Below are 19,364 nucleotides of genomic sequence, written 5' to 3'. Positions count from 1 at the left end.
GAAAAGCAAAACGAATCCATAAATGAGAGTAAAGAGAGAACGAAGTGGAGTTGTATTGATTGTTTAGGGTCAGATCGTGAAACGGATCAAAGAAGAAGAAGAGGAAAAGCAAAAGGGATTAGGAATCGACAAAGGAGATGAAGAATCGACAAAGGGACGAAGATTCGATTTAGGTTAATAGGATTTGAGAGACGCGTAAGGGAGAGGTCGAAATGGTTTGGTCGCTGGCTGGGTCTGTCTATGGTCTAATGGGCTAGGTTCGAATGTTTTAAAAATCACGGTAAGTCGAAGCCCAAGAAAATCAACACATATTTGACATAGTCGAAGCCCAAGAAAATCAACACATATTTGACATGGCAAAAACACCCTCTCTAATTGGTTGATTAAAATTGCCTACGTGGACAGCTTGGTTGAGGAGGATATCTCCCTTTTATTACTTATCTGATTCTTCCAAATAGAATTTAATGTCATTTAAAATTTATGACTAATTATATAACCAAGATAAATTATTTAAATTTTGTATTTTCTTAATTTTTATGCAAAAACTTTAAGCATCACTTAATATGATACAGAAAGAGTAAAAAAACAACTTCAGGATCACTAATCAAAAACTTGTTATCGGTAAGAGCTAATTCTATTAATCAGGTGATAAATTGGTTTGGTTTATATAGCTAAACCGAAACTGAGGATTTTGATTGAAATGAGTACTACAATGCAACTTGTCTATAAATTATATATAAAAAAAAAACTTCAGAAACACTAATCAAAAACTTGTTATCTGATAGAGCCTTCCAAAAAGGGAGAGCTAATTCTATACAAATCCATAATTAGTCATATTATTCTTATCACCACCACCAACATCAGTCTGATACCTCTCCTCCAAGCTTTCTTCATTTACAATGTCTCTTCTTATGTCTGGCCTGCGCCAGGTTTTGGAAGAAGTCTACAAACACTTGCTCGTAATCTGGCATCTTTCCATAACCTGCAAATAGATTTTCAAAGACTCATAAGCTCATAATATTCAAACTACACAAAAGCTTCAGAATACAAACAACAAAACTTGCCAGGAAAGTAATTGACGTCGATAACATAAAACACGTTCTTGCTCCCATGTTCTCTGATCATGTCTATGTTGAAAAGCCGAAGTCCCTATTCAAAACAAAGCAGCAACCAATAAGAAACAGACTTGCAGGAGAAGAAGGTGAGGAAGGAAGCAAGTTTATTATACCAGTAAGGTTCGTAGCTCTTTCACAAGGGCCTCGAGGAAAGACTTTGGAGGCAGCTCAGCAACACTAGGGTCCAAGTCTGCGTTATCCGCTGAAGCAGCAGAAGATGAAACCCTCGGGAATTTGAAGGCGCCTTCAACTTTGGCTTTGTCGCAGTTACTTATATTTGGCAGAGAGAACCGTCTCACAACTTTTATGATATCACCAACCACAAAAACCTTGAACATAACTCCACCTTCAAGCAGCAAAAATAATGAATTTAAGATGCATTCAACATTATGTTAAAGTGTAACTTAAAACCAAATAGTACCATGGTTAACAAACTCTTGCAAGACTAAAGGCGGATCAAGTTCTGCAAGCGAGCGCCTATCATAAGCTAAGAACAACTGGTGTGACTTTGCAGTTCCATCGATCCAGAGTGGCTTCGCAACTGGGACAAAAGGCGAAATAAGTAAGTTTGATCCATTCATATCCTTTGCTTGTAATCATTATCATCATATAACATATAAGAACATTTAGTGGCAAAAGGTGTGTTAAGTTGTTGTACCTAGTGGAAATTTAAGACCAGCTTCCACAACTTTATCGGCACTAGAGGCTGAATCTTTCAAGACAACCATTTGCTTTGGAACAAACATGCTGCCTACAAGGATTTATAGATAAATTTAATGAAGTCCTTGATTTGAGTGTCAAAAGAACAAATGAGAATCATTACCGCTGCAATCAGAGAGCTTCAAATCCGCCATGCCCTGAAGCATCGATTGTCGGTTATATATACGCTGGATTGAACTTGGAGGATCAAGCACAGTCACTTCCGGGTGTGTCTGCTGATAATCCTACAAACAAAGTCAGGCAAAACATGAGAGATTGTCGAAAAAGATCTTGTGTTTGCAGACACTAGACTCAAAATGTATTGTTCCAGCTTCACATGAAAGGTTAATAATAATTTAAGTGCTCTCAAACCAAAAGGCAGACAATTCTCCTAACCTCAATAACCTCTTGCCACTCTTTTCCCAGTAACTGCAAGTACATAATCATATAACCCATTAGATTTCCAGCAGAAATGCTGATAAATAAAAGGCTCAGTTAAAAGCATTCCTATAGTTTTTCACCAACCTTATGCAAAACAACATCAAATGGTCCTTGTTCAGAAAGTGGACGGTTCAAATCGATGGCGACAAAGCAAATGCCTTTTCTCCTAAAACAGACACAAAAGTAGTACTGTTAGCGCTTTGTTCAAAAACTTTGCTGACAAAATAAAAAGGGATGAAAGCTATGTGGTTGATTAGAAAGAAGCAAAAATATTAGACCAGACGTCAAACTGAAGACATTAAGAAAATATTTCTCCCTCAACTATTAAAAATCCTTGTTTGAGAGATTCTAAAACATGATATTATAAGTTGAACCAAGTCATTGTATTAACTAAATCACCCATGTGGGTGAAGAAGATTTCCAAGCCATAGAAAAGGCAAAACATCTCAAGTATATTATTTTTTAAATGTCAAAACTTCAACAGAGACTAATCCAGAAGGATATATTCAAGGAATATTCCAATAGTAACAAAGGTTCCTGATACCACAAGCATACTAAGTGTGAGTCTAAGCAAAGGACAAAACACATGGGCTAATGACAAGACAATAAGCTAGTGGCCTCCACAATAGAATTAGGCAAAGCCAACCAAAACAATAGTAACCAAATCTAGGGGAAAATCCGAAAATGTCAAAGTCCATCCTTTTGAAATTTTGAAAAGAAACTGTCGGTTCTGTTTTATACACCAAACATAAGAACAGTCGTCTCAGGAAAAAAGGAAACAACATTTGTGTTGTGTGTGTTCATTACCTAGCCATGAGTTCAAGCTTGGGCTGCAAGAAACTCTTCTTCTTCTTGGAAGTGAGAGCATACCCAACAACAAGCTTCTGCGTCTGCTGAAACGGATGCTGCTGAATCTCAAACGACGCCGTTTCTTCATCTTCTTCTTCGTCACCTTCTCCTTGTGGCTTCATGTTGTCGCCTTCCAATCTCATACCCAGGTCCTCAAATCCACCGCAGGAAAACCCTAAATTGCGTGTTACCCCCAAATTACGCCTCAATCTGGCGGTTTCGATATCTCCGGAAGCGAGAGTCCCAAACATTAATAATAGATAGAGAGATGGGTAAGAAGAAGGGTAAGAATTGGCACTTCCCTAAACGAAACGACCAGAGAGGAGGGGAAGGAGGGGAGCTAGAGAGATAAGTCCGAAGCTTTATTACCGTAAAGGTCACAACTTCGAGAGAAATGAGATTTGTGAGAATGATGTTGAGGTAGAGATTGGACTCGGAATCAAATATTTATAGCAGAACAGAGATTGAAAGAATTGCAGAAAAAATGTGATTATAATTTATTTTCCAATTTTTTTGTCGACATAATTTATTATAGAATACACTGACGCTGTCAGAGGTTTTCAAAAATCAACAATACTTTTCCACGTATTATTCTATTTTTTATAACCTTTTTCGAATTCCACCTAATTTTTTTTTTGTCAATGAGTTCCACGTAGTCTCTACATCAAATGCATATTATATGTTCCAAAAGTATTTTGCTAGCATGTGTTAAAGTGACAAATCATATCGTTTTCTCTTTTTGCTTTTTTTGATAATATGAACTGGCCTACTGTTTTTTGGCGACTAACAAACTCAATCACAAATTTGTAACGTCTGGCTAAATGATTAGGTAGTCACAAAATATGTGAAAACCTATATAGTATGTGATAATGGATATAGATCACTATGACATGGAAGATATATACGGTTAGCACATGAAATTTATTAATTAATTTTCTACATTAATTACAACAATATATAAAACTTCTGGAGAAGATGTTGAGTGTCCGTGTTTGATTTCTGCTGGCTGTTGAGTAATTCTATTTTATATCTTTTGCGTTAGTTTGTCGCAAATTCGTTAGCCACATAATTTGAGAACGGATAACCTGTGGCCCTTTTATTAAATGGGTAGATAATTAGTTGTTTCTATTTATATTTATACGGCTGGTTTTCTTAGTGAAAAAGAGTTGCCATGAGTTCCACATGGACTGCGATGGCTCCTTGAGCAGGCTAGACGTCTAGAGTTGAAGGCCATTAGCTAGGGCTTTACCAGGGGCGGACGCAAGTGGAATGGGGATGTGGCAAGTGCCACACTGTCATATTTGTTTTGCTTTAGATAATAATTAGTTGTCTCATTTTTATCTAATATTTATTTATATATCTCTATTTTAAATATTTTTATATTATGTATCTTACACTTAATAATGCTCTCCCCCATAGGTTCCACGGTCCTTGATTTGACGAGCCTTCTTCTTTGATTTTAGAAAACGCTGAAAACATTTGGACAAGTTTGTTTGTTTAAAGAAAAAGCTTGTTTGTTTAATTATGTGTTGTTAGTCTACTTAGTTCGCACCCGCATGCATATTTGATTATAATAATACGTGCCCACAACTGAAATCATTAAAAAGGATTTTGATGTGTGTCCATTTGTTTATTGGCACACAAAAGTTAGGATAAGCACAATTAGTATCTTATGAAATGGAAAAACAAATGTTGTAAAATGTCTTAACAGATAACTTGAATGTCTTTTCTGGTGGATCAGGTCTTAGAATCACATCTAATTAAAAATGATAAATAAAAAAGGTTAAGTCTATTGATTTCCAACTTATATGATATGTTGACATATATAATAATTAAATCATGGGATAAATGTAAATTACTTTACAAGAATATGTAACAATAAGCAATATGCGAGCGAATATGCTCTTCTCTTAGTTAGGCTGAAGAGTCTCTCTTGTTTCTCTTAGAATCTTCCTTTAAGTTTAGATAGATTAACCCAATATTAAATCACATAATCATTACCTCATTAGTAGTAAGCCCTTTTCACGTTTAGAAAATTTATAGTGTAATTAATTAGTATCATCCACAATACTTATTAAAATATTTATTTCTGTAAAACATGTGATTCTAGAATTCATTTGCATATGGTGCAGATAGAATACGATACTTGATGTTATAGATAGATATACATATTGACGTGACTTATCAGGTGCTGACGACTAACTAATTGTATAGAATCATATACGGAGTTGACTTATCTCTCTTGTCGGAGATAGAGATCTGTTCATGTTTTGCGAGGATATGATGTGCCGTCAAATTTATATGAGATTGTTCGATCAAAAAAAAAATATGAGATTGATCGTTACTTACAAAGTAATGCATATGCTTTTATCCTACATCTGACAGTTGACTTCCATACAAGAGTCTAGTTCTCTATTTTTGGTGAATCGAATATTTGTACATATACGTCAATTAGAACTTCCCCGTAGAAGTATAAAGGACAACGTCACATGGAAAACATGCATCTATGCTTATTCGCTAGATGAGTATTGTTCACCTAACGGAGTTGGTCTTAGTGAAGTCCACCGCAATGTTAAAATATAACTCTCAAGTTGAACCACTATACATCGTGTGTATCTTCTTGTTTTAAATTGTTTCTGAGAGCTCAGTTTTGAGATCCATACTAAGTTGACGATGCTGCCCGACATATATAATTAAATCCCATGCGTGTATATTTTTTTAATATCATGTATTTATTTTGGAGGTAGAAGATAAATACACCACCTGGTACGTATAAGTATACAAATTAATAAGATATTTATTGATAATATGCATTGTGTTGTGTTGTCTCTGTCTATTGTATATATGTGTACCACTAAGTGGGAATAAAAGGTACATAAGAACATCAAAACTTCAAAATGCATCTTAGTGGAATTTCATACATCCACTAATCTTTTGGCATTATTGTCGACTTTTAGCCTTTTGTGGATGTTTAGTTGGTTTTTGTTTTAGGTGAAAATAATATATCTGCCTCTATGTATTGTAATCTGTAAGTGCACTAGATAACATATCCTCCGCTTTTAACATCAACTTTATAAACTTCACATCTCTCTATTGTCAAAACTCTTTAATAATAAGTTAATAACAAAACGTTCTATAGATTATCTCTATCATTTCTCCCTTACGAGGTCTCTCGCTCAAAAATCCTTCCTGAAAAATGGGTTATATTCAAGGTAAACCCAAAAGTACTTATTAAGATAGTGAGTTTTTTAACAAAAAAAAAGATAGTGAGTTTTATAAAGCTTAATTAGAACCGACTAGTTAGGCGTATAACACGATTAAAATGTATTCTATAAAGCTAACAGCAAATCCAATCCAATAGTATAATATATATACAACTCTTGACTCTTCTTTTCACAGTTTGATGTCATTCCCATGAATTATGCTCTAGCATGTGACGATTAAAATATATAATATAAAGCTAACAAAAAATCCAATAGAAGGCAAAGATTTGTAGTCTTGGGAGCTGGCATATAAATCAAGCCGAATCTGAACTAAATTGTTTTTTACATGAACTAAATTGTTTAAGTCAAAGCGAAAAAGTAGTTGTATATATAATTATATGCATACCCTGTTTCATTAATTTATACAAAATGAACATAACCGCCCATAGAACATATAGGCTTATGAAAACTCCATGAGCCGTATGTATTATTTATAGGACTAAATAGTACATATAAACAAATTGTATCTTAACTATACAACCAGAGCCCTAGTATACAACCACAGAACAAAAAAGACAATATATACAAAGTCTTAGAGATTGTCGTATATGAATACAATCTACACCCTTTTTGTAGTGGGAGAGTGGGAGGTTAAGGCACACTCAGGCTAGAGCGTAATTCATGAAGATGTCAGCAAACTGTAGTGGTAGGGGTTTGCTAAGTATTGAAATATGCTTTCTCATAGATCAGGGAGCTGCATATGAAATGTCTGGACAGGTGGAAGTTAAGTATTGGAGAGCACCTTCCAATGTTCTGAATGCTGTTGGACAAACCAGACGATCGAGGACTGTTTGCTACAGCGAGCTTTGACTTGGTGTCGATCGAGTGGAGTAAAGCAAGGACTGCACTCTCTTTGTTGAATCATTCTTCCAGACTTGAGAAAAGAAATCAATCAAACAAGTGTGACTAAACCTACGACTGATTGAAGTTAAAAGTCTTGTTTAGGTATTATACAAAAATTTGACCCCAAAACTATATATTATACAAAACCATTCAAAATCTGATTATGTACAAAACTTGAAAGTAAACTTAGGTAAATGGTGAGATCTATATATTCGTTTATTTATTTAGAAAACCAAGAAATGCTACATGCCAAGCTTCCATAGCTGACTTAGTAAAATGCTACAAATATTACATTTTGTTCTTTTAATTACTAAATCACCACATATAGCAAATGAACATCCATCCACTGTAACTGCTTTCTGATTCAGAACTCAGCTGTGATTTTATTGCCTTCGGAGAACCTTAGCCCATCTTGGCTCTCGAAAGTCTAGAAACTTGAGATTCTGCTGAAGCATAAAGCGAATTATAATCAAGAAGCTGGTTGCACCCCGTTCCAAGCACGAGGGTCATCAGCGAGTTCGTTGATCCTGTTGTTGCGGCTTTCTTGTACGTATGCTACACCAGCCCAAAGCCCCCGTATAAGTAGAATGCTCGTAAATACAATAGTCCCAAGTGTGCAAGCTACCTGCATTTAACCATGAGAAATTACATTAATAAAAAAAAAAGCCAATCCAACATTAAAAAAAAAAGCTTTCAACGTTTTGCTTATGTCAAGTAATATAACACTGATGAATATGCACATTAGCTCATGTGTTCAACAACACCGATAACGAAGATACATCAATCAATTGTAAGGCAACAAAACAATCCACTCCTAGTTAACTTCCAACAAGACTAAAGCATGGATCTTTAGAGTACATCACCTCGAGAAAGGCCTTCAAGATCCACAAAAACGCAAGTATAAGTACACCATTCACTGAGAAACCCACCTACATTGAACAAAACAGCACAAAGGTTGTCCCTTTGATTAAATCCTCAACAAAGAATCATCAATTTAAATTCGAAAGGTCGAGACTTTACGAGCTTCGTGGAGATGGAAACAGGCAAGATTGTTCTAACGGCTCTCCTCGCTCTCTTTGAAACCTTTCTGAAGACATTCTCCACGAACCTAAGTAAAAGATCCAAGCTTCTATCTTCTTCTTCCTCCTCCTCGTGCTCGTCTTCGTAATCCTCGTCGTCGAACCCGTACTCCGGTCTGATCTTCCGGTTCCAGCTCCGCGCACCGTCGACGAACTCATCCCTCCCCTGTTTCAAAACCCAGAACCAGTTTCAGATCGTGTATGCATATATACAAAGTAGACGAAGACAAGAATCGAATCTAAACGTTGATGAAATCGCGAGGTCGCCGGGAAGCGAAAAGGGAAGAAGGAAGATCGGGGGTTCTGGTTGTGGAGGAGAAGATTAGGGGTTTGGGGGGAGTGAGGAGGAAGAAGGAGAGTGGAGATCGAGTTTTGGTTGAGAGGAGAGCGAGAGAAGACGGCGATGAGATTGGTGCGGAAGATGGCATCGTTCGTTACGTTAAGTTACGCTGCGCATCAGACCAGACCGCTCAGCTTTTGTTTCTCTGTTTTGTAAGAATAATTGAACTCCACGGTCTATTATTGAATTATTGATTATGCAAAATAATAATATATTTTCGTTTAAAAAATTATTTTTGTTTATAATATATATATTCGTACTGTATATCATTAAAACATATATCACCTAGATGTGAAACTAATAACAACGGTATTATTCAATATATATGCATATGAAAAATTAAAAAAAAATTCTTAAAAATAGTTATTTTTAGTTTATTTTCACAAAAATAATCATCAATAAAAAAAATGATCAAAACAAGTTTTATTAAAAGGTAAAAGTATATTGTTATCTTAGAGTTAGCTAATCTAAGATTTAGAGTTAATGGGTAAGTTTTTTAGGAATAAAATTTCAAAATTTTAAAAATTAAAATTAAAATTAAAGATTTCAGGGTTATTTTAGTCATTTTCTTTCTTGAATGTTTTTTGTGACAAAAACTTAAAAAAAAAAAACTATTTGAAAAAATTGCCTTATGAATTATGTATGATAGTAAAAAAATACATGCCTGCTAAAACATTTATATATATACCATCATGCTGGCTACTTGATCGTTGGCTAATGGTACATGCCTGCTGGTAGGTGTTTTGTCAATGATGAAGTTGCGAAGAACATCATGTCAAAGAGGTTATTCGCCTTTCAGATTATTATTATTATAAAATGGAAGGAGTGCTTATTTTCAATATTGGATAATGGATACTATTAACTCATATAGAGAACATAAGACGTCATATAAAATTTTATTGAAAAATTATAGTTCCATTATAGATATGCAAATGCTGAAATTAAAATTTTAAAAGAGCAACATCCCAAGTTTGAAAACATAGCCGAATAAAAACAGATCAACGAGTACTATATTTTTCACACATTTTATACTCGTTGGAACATGATAAAACAAAGGTTACACAAATGACATCATTAGAAAACGTACTTAACCAGTCCAGGAACATGTATATCCACAAAATAGTCGTCCCAATTGATAACTGTTGGATCAAAATAGAACATCTCGGTTTCGGCTTCTGTCTTCAACACAATTCCTTGCAGCTTTTCCGTGTTTGTATCATCAAATCTGCGCAACATTTGTTTTAGATCCCAAACCACATTAGATTAGAGAACAAATAACATAGAGAGAAACTGATAATTAAGTTACTTACACTCCATTGAAAAAGAGGTAGGGCTGGTAAAGTTCAACGAGCCGGAATGCAAAGTTTATCTTCCTATGAAAATCCTTCAAACTTTTGTCCAAAAGCTTGCATAATACAATGTTTAATAATGCAAGTCCCTGTAGTAAACCAAAAAGAAACATATATACGTGATTAGGAACCCAGTTTTCGCTTATTCAAAATCTAAAAAAATTAGTACCTTTAGTGGGATCAAGTAATGTATGGCCATGTATCTGTGGAAACTAGCCATAGAGCTTAGAATCTCGATATTCCTTACACGAACCAGCTTCCCTTCTTTGTTAGTCCATGGTCTGGTAGTAAAACAATGGTATGCTATCTCAGGAAGTTTCTTATTCTTCAAGGGATTTCTTAGCGAGGAACCCACATGATAAATAGTTTCTTTCTGTTTTCCAGCTTGAACAGCCATCGACACTAACATCGAATTTACTACCATATCTGCTGGCATCTGATTCATAAATTTATAAAAACATTAAATGATGATAAGTAATGCTATTTTTTAAGCTCTTTTTTATTTTTCATCCTAGAGTTAAAAATTAATGTGAAGAGAAGATGTAGAACGCTAGTTAAAAAGAATAAAGCATATGTACGTGTGAGAAATCCTTGAGCACATTTGATTCATTTTTATGGATTATTGAGATAGTGGTATTGTACTGTGTTGATAATAATTTATATGTATATGCTATCCGAGGAAATGTTAATGCACAGTGTAGAACAAGATGAATGTGAACGAAAGTACGTACCACATCGGAAACAGCATTAAGATCACCAAGGAAGCATGTGAGTCTGCCTTTACCATATCCGACACCTAGACTATCAATGGTCCTGTACATTAAAGAGTGGTACAATCATAAGTAGCCTAATATCACAATCATTTAATTATTTACAAAAGCTTTAATATACTTGTCCTATTTATTATGAATATAAATCTAAATGTTTTAAGATATATTTTCAGCTTTTAAAGTTGCTTTACTAGTTGCAACTGTGATTTGATTAAGAACATGTACAAAAAAAATACAAAACAACGTATATATATTTTTAATATGTTGTAATGAAACTCTGTGTTCTAACCTGATGCCTTCGGTCCAGCCAGGGAATGGTTCTTTGATAGTGCTAGTAATAATTGTCGGACGAATCAACACAAGTGGTAAATTTCCCCTTTTTGCCCCTACAATCATCTCTCCCATTGCTTTTGTGAAAACGTAAGTGTTTGGCCATCCATACGTTCTTGCCCTATCATATTATTTAGACTAGTCATTAATCATTTCAAAGATTAACACCAATTGGCATTTTATTGCAACACATATTTGGGAATAGAACCTGGTGAGTCCCATATCTTTCATGGTTTGAGTGATGGTTTCAGGAGAGGCTTCAGTGACACGGAGCTGGTCAAGTTTCTCCTCGACCAATTTCTTCTCATGGTTGATGTCTAGGCCGGTGGTTCCATTCAACGTCTCACCCATACGGTATGGTGTTTCCATTATCAAACCAGATTTTTCCCCGCACACGTAAGCTATATTATAAATGTTGTTAGTTGGTGGTTTTAATTATCCAGTAAAACACGCACCATGTTCTCAATTTATCAGTTAAAAAAAATAAAAAATTATCCAGTAAAACCAGATTACTTTGTAAACAGTGATCAATGTCAATAAATTGGCAATATGCACAAAAAAAGTCAATAAATTGGCAATATATATGAGATTTGTTAGTGTTCCAAATATATATATGAGAGTTGTTTAATTAGTTATCTGTTTTATGTTGGTAGATCTTCTATTAAAGAAGGAAAGAGTGTTGCTCAAAAAAAAAAAAAGAAGGAAAGAAGAAACCATATTATATTTATATCTACTGTGGGGTTCGTACTGGGTAGTTATTATTAGTTTTTTTGGTACGTACTTGGTAGTTATTAGTTACATGTCAATATCGTGATAATCTAAGCTATGTTACATTATTGTTCTGTTTCCATATAATGTTCCATCCCATTTAATCTTCCACGTGACCACTTTTATTTCTTGCTATAAACTCAAAATGTCTTAATCGTTTGATACTCTTCTAAAGCATCCGCTTTTGAAGAATTGGTAGTAGAATATAAAAGATTGTAAGCGTATATAATTAGGGTCCTTTTCCTTAAGATACGGATCAGGAAAATGGACAGATTAGAGCAAACGCAATAGTAAATAAGAAACTATTGAGAAAGTTTCTTAGATTTTAAGAGATTTCAATAATTTTATCATCTTAATTATTTAGAAACCTTATATTACAGACCACCATTATGGTTGCTATTAGAACCTTATGTTCACTTGAAAGATTAGGTGACATGGAAGAAACCCTTGTACGTAAAATATACTATCATTTGCTACCTAATAAACACAATTTATTTCACAGTCACTGACACCAGAGTTTTGTTTTTGTATATACCTGTTGATACTTGAACAAAGATATTAATCTTTGCACATCTCTTGGCGAAATTCAAGACATTGAGGACACCCAGTGTGTTGATACCAAGTGCTATATCGTATCTGCGGTTGATATAACATTCCTTTAGTACTCTAAATATATCAATTATAATTACTGACTTGTCTGAACACATGCCATAGTCTATATATACTTTTTACTGTTGCAACTTGTTTTCATTGGTCTATACACGTTTTAAAAAAAATCATCAGTCTATATATAGTTTTTTTTTTTTTGAAAAACGGTCTATATATAGTTGATGTCGCGCTAATATGTTGTTGGTTTTAAATGGACTGATAACATATTTAGTTTACAAGAAATCAAAAATCTATTGCTGAGGGGTTGTATTACCGATCTAAAACCAGTCTTTACATTTTGTTTGGTACTGTATAAGTGTATATGGTGGTTGAATAACTCAGTAGTTAGATATAGTTAGCCGACCAAACAAAAAAAGATATCAAAATCAGTACCTTTCATCAAATTTAGTAGTTGCAGCTAAATTAACAATGGCATCAACTTGGTGGATCATCTCATGTTCCAAGTCAGTGTCTTGAAGACCCAGATCCTCAAGGGAAACGTCCCCATTGACAACAGTAACTTTCTCAGATTTAAGTTGATTTAGATTTGGACCATACTTCTCCTTCAGTACCCTGTACAAGTCCTTCCCCAAAATCTGCAATGATTTTCAACACCTCAAAAGCTATATCAGCATCAATTGATGGCGGTCCATACGCGCTTTTAAGAAAAATATTATAATTTTTTTTATACGAGTATAATATATGTGTAATAGGTAGTTAAAATAATTTATTTATATAAAGAGTACCTTCTTAATAATTATATTGTGTTAGCTTTATTAATCTTAGATGAATTTCTGTATTTAAATAATATATATACATATATACTAGTTCATTTGTTATTCAAACTTAAACTATAGAATTTATATAATAATAGATTAAAAGCTATTTATGAAAACATTCAGTTGAAAATTGCGTATAACTATTTAAAAATAACTATTAAATTTTGTTAAGTTAATGATTATCTATGGGCCTGACTAGTAACAACTTTAGGTTTAAAGAAATTGTTGTAGATTTTTTTTTTTTGTAGATTTTTGCTATGGCTGTAAATTTTATTGCTGTAGAATTTGAGTGTAGAATTTTGATTAATTTAAATACAAAATAATATATTTAATTGTATATTAATATAGTATACATATATTAGCAAAGATTTTAAAAGATACAAATTAAAATTTATATTATAGTAATTCATATTATTTTATTGAAGAAATAAAATATATTTTCAAATGATAGTTATAATAATCTTTTAAGAAATATATTAGTAGTACACATGGGTTTTATTTTTTATAAAGTAATTATATAAGTTTATATATGTGGTTGCATTGTTTATAAAATTAAATACTTTTTGAATGTAACTTAATTAAATTAATATGTATTTAATTATTTATTGTGGAAAGCTCAAAAAATTATGCTCAAAAATGAAAAGTAGTTCATAGGTTTTAGATATTTATTTATCGTGGAAAGCTCGAAAAAAAAATAAGCTCTAGATATTTGATTGTAGAAAGCACTTGTACAATAAGTTAATTTAAAAGCTGTGGATTTAAAATTTTTAGTAACGTTTGATTGATGTTAATTTGGGGTTGTATAAATAAATGGGGTAGTGGACATCATCTACACCTACCACCAATCACATCTTATATTTTATTTTCTTGACAAATGGGTTAGGGTTTTGTTTTTTTACTATATATGGGTTACGGTTAGGGTTTAGTTTTGTTAGAGAAATTATAAAAAAAATTATGTATGTAGTTAATAAAAAGTTTAAAAACCAAATAAGTTCCTTTTTTTTTTCTTTGGGGGGGGGGGGGGGGGGGGGGGGGGTACAAACTTACCTAATTGTTAAGATCTTTTGTAATTGTAAAACTTGATCGAGTGGTTAAATAGTTTTTTTTAATAAACAATAAACCTATAGCAACTCAGACATTTCAAACCTAGTATGAAGGGACAAACCTCGTCTTTAAACCTCTGGGTAGCAGATTTGTCAGTTGATGCTCTTAGAAGAAGATAGAGTTTCTTCACGTTAGGTGCCACCCTTAATATCTTCTCCACGAAAACTGCATTTGAATTTAAATAACCTTATTTTAGATTAACAAATTTAAGAGCGAGTTTGAAGATAGTCTAGCTAGAAAAGTACTTGTCTGTTACTGAATATAAGACGCATCTTGTACTGAATACGGAGATATACGCAGTCTTGTTTGGACATCATCCCACAAATTACTTACTGATTACTGATTAAATATTTACGATATCTTAAATGGTGATCGGTAAAAGCCTACGAGTATTTACAATGCGTGAACTTCATTGTCTAAGTCACGCATGCATGCTGCAGTCTATATTTGAAAACTTATAATATGTTATAAGGTTCGTGTCTAACATCATATGATAATGTCCGAGTATTAATTATCTACCAACTTTTTTTTATCCAAAAAAAATTTTTTATCTACAACTTTTTCTGCTTTGCTAATCTTGGGTGGCCAAATCTTAGCAAACCAACACAACCAAGCAGCAATTTGCTAAGAGAAAAGGATTTATACATATGTATATGTATATGAATGTATAGAGAGACAGAGAAAATGGAGAGAGAGAGTACTATTTGCTAAGAACCCAGCAGCTCCAATGACCAATATGGATTTGTTGTCAAGGTACTGAAGAACACTCACGATCTCCGTTTCTGTCGACATAATTTATGTTTGTATGTACGTATGAGCGAGAGAAAGAATTCAACCGAGTACAACAACAAGATCACATGAGAGTCCGATTTATAATTTCAAGCTATACAAAGTGTAATCAATGTGATCACCTACATTTTTTGCTTTCTCCCAACTACTTAGTATTAGCTGTCAACAGTCCTCTTGCAAATAACTATTGTTTCCAACTCTTTACTCTTCTTACATACATGCTGGTATCAATTTGACGTACGTAGACGGGTATTGGAGTGGTATGTGGTGAAGAGTCCAGCCTAGAGATACATATAGACTGTAGAAGGATGAAGAGGCTACACGACAGAGTCATCAAAAGCACTACAAGTCCAAACCAAAGAAGGCTTCATTGTATATTCATAGAACCTTAACATATTTCTCGGATATGTTATTTTCAGTATAATTAACGACTTTATTTGGATATAATAAAGTCTTCGGGAAGAAAAAACCTCGTATCCAATTAAAGTTGTTATATTCATTAAACCAACGGAACTAGATTTCCAAAACATTTTGTTCCGAACATATACATATTTTCAACTCATACTTTAAGTTGGAAGACTATATATTATGACAATATGCGTTTTTAAACTCCCTACAACCAAAGAGATAAAATCATACTCATATATTATATTAACTGCTGTTTTAAACCAAAGATTTTAAATGATGTTTTACAATTTTTTTCCCTTTTTTAATAATGCTTTGTGATCATAGTGGTTTTGTATTTTTCCCTGGCCAAGTTTCTATTAATTCCCCACTAAATGATTCTTTTAATATATAATCTTAACTAATGAAACTTTTTAAGGTATGAGTCCAGTGTAATAATTGGAGATGCACATATAAATTAATACAAAAAGTCTGAATTTTCACCTTATATTAAAGTATAAAAATAGTCTGCGGTAGATTTCGTCGGCAAATTAATGTATGTCTGTAAAATTGTACATATAGATGAGAGAAAATTAGACGAAGGACAACAACAATGACATATTAAGAGTCCTAAGATTTCACATATTAGGCTTAAAAGTGAAATCAATGTGAGCACCCACCTTCTTCTTTTTTCAATCACAAGCTTTAAGTTGGGCAAGTGTCAACAAATCGCATATACGAAACCATATACATGCAGACTGTATATATATATTATGAACTTCTTCACTTCATCAAAGTTTTTTTTTTCACTTCATCAAAGTTGACTCAACGAGGTGATGGTAATCCAGTGATGACAGTTTGTGATATCCAATTAAAAATCAAAGAGTTTAGACGAATTTACGTACCAAGTGTGGTTCTGAAAATTAACAGGGATTTTAACTTGAGATCGCATGGTTAAGCAGATACTTTAGCTTGCCTTGAATTATTAAAGTATTCTCTCTTCGAACCTACCTACATTGAAGAGAAAATAGATGCAACTTACAACCATATAGACCAATATGGGGGCTAATTAAGGCATGATATCGACGTCCCTCGCCATGATTAACACACAAAACGAATTTAAAGAAAAAACAAGAAAACAAGATTACCAAAAAGTGGTATTTTTTGTAATGAATATTTCTAAATATGGAAAAATTTAAAGGATTAATGAGAGATAATGCAGCAGCTGATAATATCAAATGTTCATACGAATAAAGCTTCTAATCAAAAGAAATTAAAGAAACTAGGTCCGTTTCCGCGCTACGCGCGGATTATATATTTTTATTTAAAATTTTGATTTTGATTTTTTGACTTAATATGTTAATTGTTTTATTTTAATATTTTATTAAATTTTGTAAATGTTTACATATCTATTTAACCTGTTTTCTGATTATTTATTTTTTATGTTTTTGTTTTTTATGTTTTTGTTTGATTTGAAAATAAAATATGAAATTTTAATATTTTTCCATTTAACACATTGTGTAATTACAAAACAGATTTTCAATTTTGAATCTGCCTAGGACGGATCAGATATCCGCCGGATATTACAATTTTTAGAAGGATATCCGACATCCGGATATCCGAGAACCCCGAATCCGGATAAGGATAGTTAAATTATGGATCCACCAGATAAAGATCTGGATCCTTAAAATAAATAAAAAATAATATTAATATATATAAAATATTAACAATAATTTAAAAATAAAAAATATATAATTTTTTAAATTTTTTTATGTATAATATTACATAATTTACATAAAATTTATATATACTATTAAAAATGAAATATATTAAATAAAATTAATTTTTATATATAGATATTATTATTTTTGAAATAGTTATTAATAAAACTTACGGATCTAGATATCCGGACTAAAAAATTAAAATATCTGGATCTGGATCCGGATCCGGCTTTGACGGATCCAACATTTTATTAAGAAAAAAGAACAACCATGCTCTGGATTGGATATATTCAGAAAGAGAAATGTTTGGAAAAGAAAAGTTAGTTAGACACAAAAAAAAAAAGACAAACTGATTGCAGAAATTAAGAGACATGCAAAAAAGAATTGCCAATAAAAACATCAATTGTCGACCATAAAATGAACTTATAATAAAAACATGTATATAAAAGTGATAAGTTGTCTTACACGTTCCTTCCCCACTTCTCAGTGGCTGTTGCAACTTTATCTTATGTACCATGGCCAGTATATTTTAGATAATGACCAAATGTTTTCTTTGTGGGGTAAGGAAGCTTGGAAAAGGCTCCTAACTCTTTTGAGTACATAAAACGCTGCTTTCTGAAGTCAAAAAAAATTTATTCCATGTCTTCTGAGGATGACGAACCAGTCATCTGCAAACATCAAAGGGCTTAACTGATAAAACATCATAAGTAAGAGTACTGAAATAACCTCAAGCATTCTAGGATAAAGAGGATTCAAATAGTATACGGTATATATTCATTATTAATTTTTGCAGAGACTGTGTGTTCATTCGTTGGAGGTAAACACTGAACTTTACATATATTCAGTCATTAAAGTAGTCTAAATCTAGTTTACAATCCAAACCAGTCACCGAGACTATTTAGTGGCAGCCTAACAACTGAATCTAAAATCTCAAATGAGCTTACTTGGCTACGAAAATGAAGAGGCACAACTTTTTTAGAACCAGAAAACTTGGCTAGGGTGACTTTAAACGCATCTGCCTGGATGATACTGTTAACCTGTGAATCAATACACAAACACATGGCCATCATAAGCCTTTAACTCAAGTAAACAAATAGCAGGCATAAGAGTGATGATTTACCTTGCTAAACTGGATAAAACACTTGAAATCCACAGACCACATAGAGAAAAGAAAGACTAAGATGTGAGAAGCAAGAAGATCACCAAAACCGATCATAGCATCGATGAAATCTACGTTAGGCACGATTGTAGCCAACCACGTAGCATAGAGGATAGCAAACGGCCAAACATCCAAAGGCCACGCCCAGTGTTTCTTCCTACACAAGTCGACCTTGTCCACTACCTTTCCTCCCACGTGAAAGCTTGACATCTCAAACGAATCCCCTAGGTCACTGTCAGTGATCTAAACTTTCTTGGGTTCTGCACAACCTTTGATAAGAGACCTCGTAATCGATTTCAGCAATATTAGAACACGAATCTCAATTGGTATTGAGAAACGGTGCAACGAATCGAAAATCTACAAAAATCTGCCTAGTGTCAACCATTCAAAGCATCGGCGAATCGAGAAAGATGATTATGAAGCAGATCTAAGGAGAAGGTGAAGAGACGAACCTTTAGGCTTGGATTGAGTCTAGAGGATCTAAGCTAGGGTTTTCCAATCACGGTGTAACCTAAAGAAATCGCTATCTCGTCGTTTCCTCTCACCTAAACGCCTCATGATTGAGGTTATTCCCATGAAAGATGTACGATTAACATGGTTAAACCTTTTTTAAGAAACAGGGTTCACTAATTAATGTGCTAGCGAGAAGAGGAATCGGTAAAAACAACGCATCACTTACGTCATTCCATTTAGAGATTGGGCCAACCAATAACATGTGAAAGCCCAAATCAAAACAAAACAAAACACACCGTAAACCCACTCGAAAAACAATAAAACACGGAGGACCCACTGTCGACGTGACGTGGCAGAATGAATGGTTGAGAATATTTCGCCCATGTGGTATCCTTTATAACATCCAAAATTAGTCCCTTTTATATAGTGGGATTTTCTAATTATTTAAAGACGTCAACAAATAGACAAATACATATTTTGT

The 19,364-nt window shown here is 33.3% G+C and overlaps 3 protein-coding genes across 4 annotated transcripts; all 3 read right to left on the bottom strand.

Moving 5' to 3' along the window:
* Positions 1–653: 653 nt before the first annotated feature.
* On the bottom strand, positions 654–19,289 carry LOC103844358 (inositol-tetrakisphosphate 1-kinase 2). 2 transcript variants are annotated; one of them, XM_033280939.1, is made up of 10 exons: positions 19,273–19,289; positions 3,063–3,392; positions 2,340–2,421; positions 2,211–2,243; positions 1,939–2,059; positions 1,774–1,866; positions 1,537–1,656; positions 1,229–1,461; positions 1,065–1,149; positions 654–982 (listed from the first exon to the last, which is right to left on the bottom strand). In XM_033280939.1, the coding sequence occupies exons 2-10, from the start codon at positions 3,353–3,355 to the stop codon at positions 891–893; spliced, it is 1,152 nt and encodes a 383-aa protein (XP_033136830.1). In that variant the 5' UTR covers positions 3,356–3,392; positions 19,273–19,289; the 3' UTR covers positions 654–890. The 2 variants fall into 2 exon arrangements, with proteins under 2 accessions (XP_033136830.1, XP_009119433.1); XM_009121185.3 differs by lacking the exon at positions 19,273–19,289 and having other exon boundaries at positions 3,063–3,597.
* On the bottom strand, positions 7,327–8,799 carry LOC103844261 (protein SHORT HYPOCOTYL IN WHITE LIGHT 1). Its single transcript, XM_009121093.3, has 4 exons — positions 8,535–8,799; positions 8,231–8,455; positions 8,074–8,139; positions 7,327–7,835 (listed from the first exon to the last, which is right to left on the bottom strand). The coding sequence occupies exons 1-4, from the start codon at positions 8,715–8,717 to the stop codon at positions 7,680–7,682; spliced, it is 630 nt and encodes a 209-aa protein (XP_009119341.1). The 5' UTR covers positions 8,718–8,799; the 3' UTR covers positions 7,327–7,679.
* On the bottom strand, positions 9,502–15,325 carry LOC103844166 (fatty acyl-CoA reductase 3). Its single transcript, XM_009120982.3, has 10 exons — positions 15,079–15,325; positions 14,439–14,542; positions 12,888–13,090; positions 12,382–12,482; positions 11,287–11,479; positions 11,038–11,199; positions 10,710–10,791; positions 10,148–10,414; positions 9,940–10,067; positions 9,502–9,854 (listed from the first exon to the last, which is right to left on the bottom strand). Exons 1-10 carry the CDS (start codon positions 15,167–15,169, stop codon positions 9,704–9,706), a joined length of 1,482 nt encoding a protein of 493 aa, XP_009119230.1. The 5' UTR covers positions 15,170–15,325; the 3' UTR covers positions 9,502–9,703.
* Positions 19,290–19,364: the final 75 nt, after the last annotated feature.

This window comes from Brassica rapa, chromosome A01 (assembly GCF_000309985.2).
Source record: "Brassica rapa cultivar Chiifu-401-42 chromosome A01, CAAS_Brap_v3.01, whole genome shotgun sequence".
NCBI lineage: Eukaryota > Viridiplantae > Streptophyta > Magnoliopsida > Brassicales > Brassicaceae > Brassica > Brassica rapa.
Note: the sequence above shows the minus strand (reverse complement) of the source record. Positions and strands in the feature narration are given on the sequence as shown.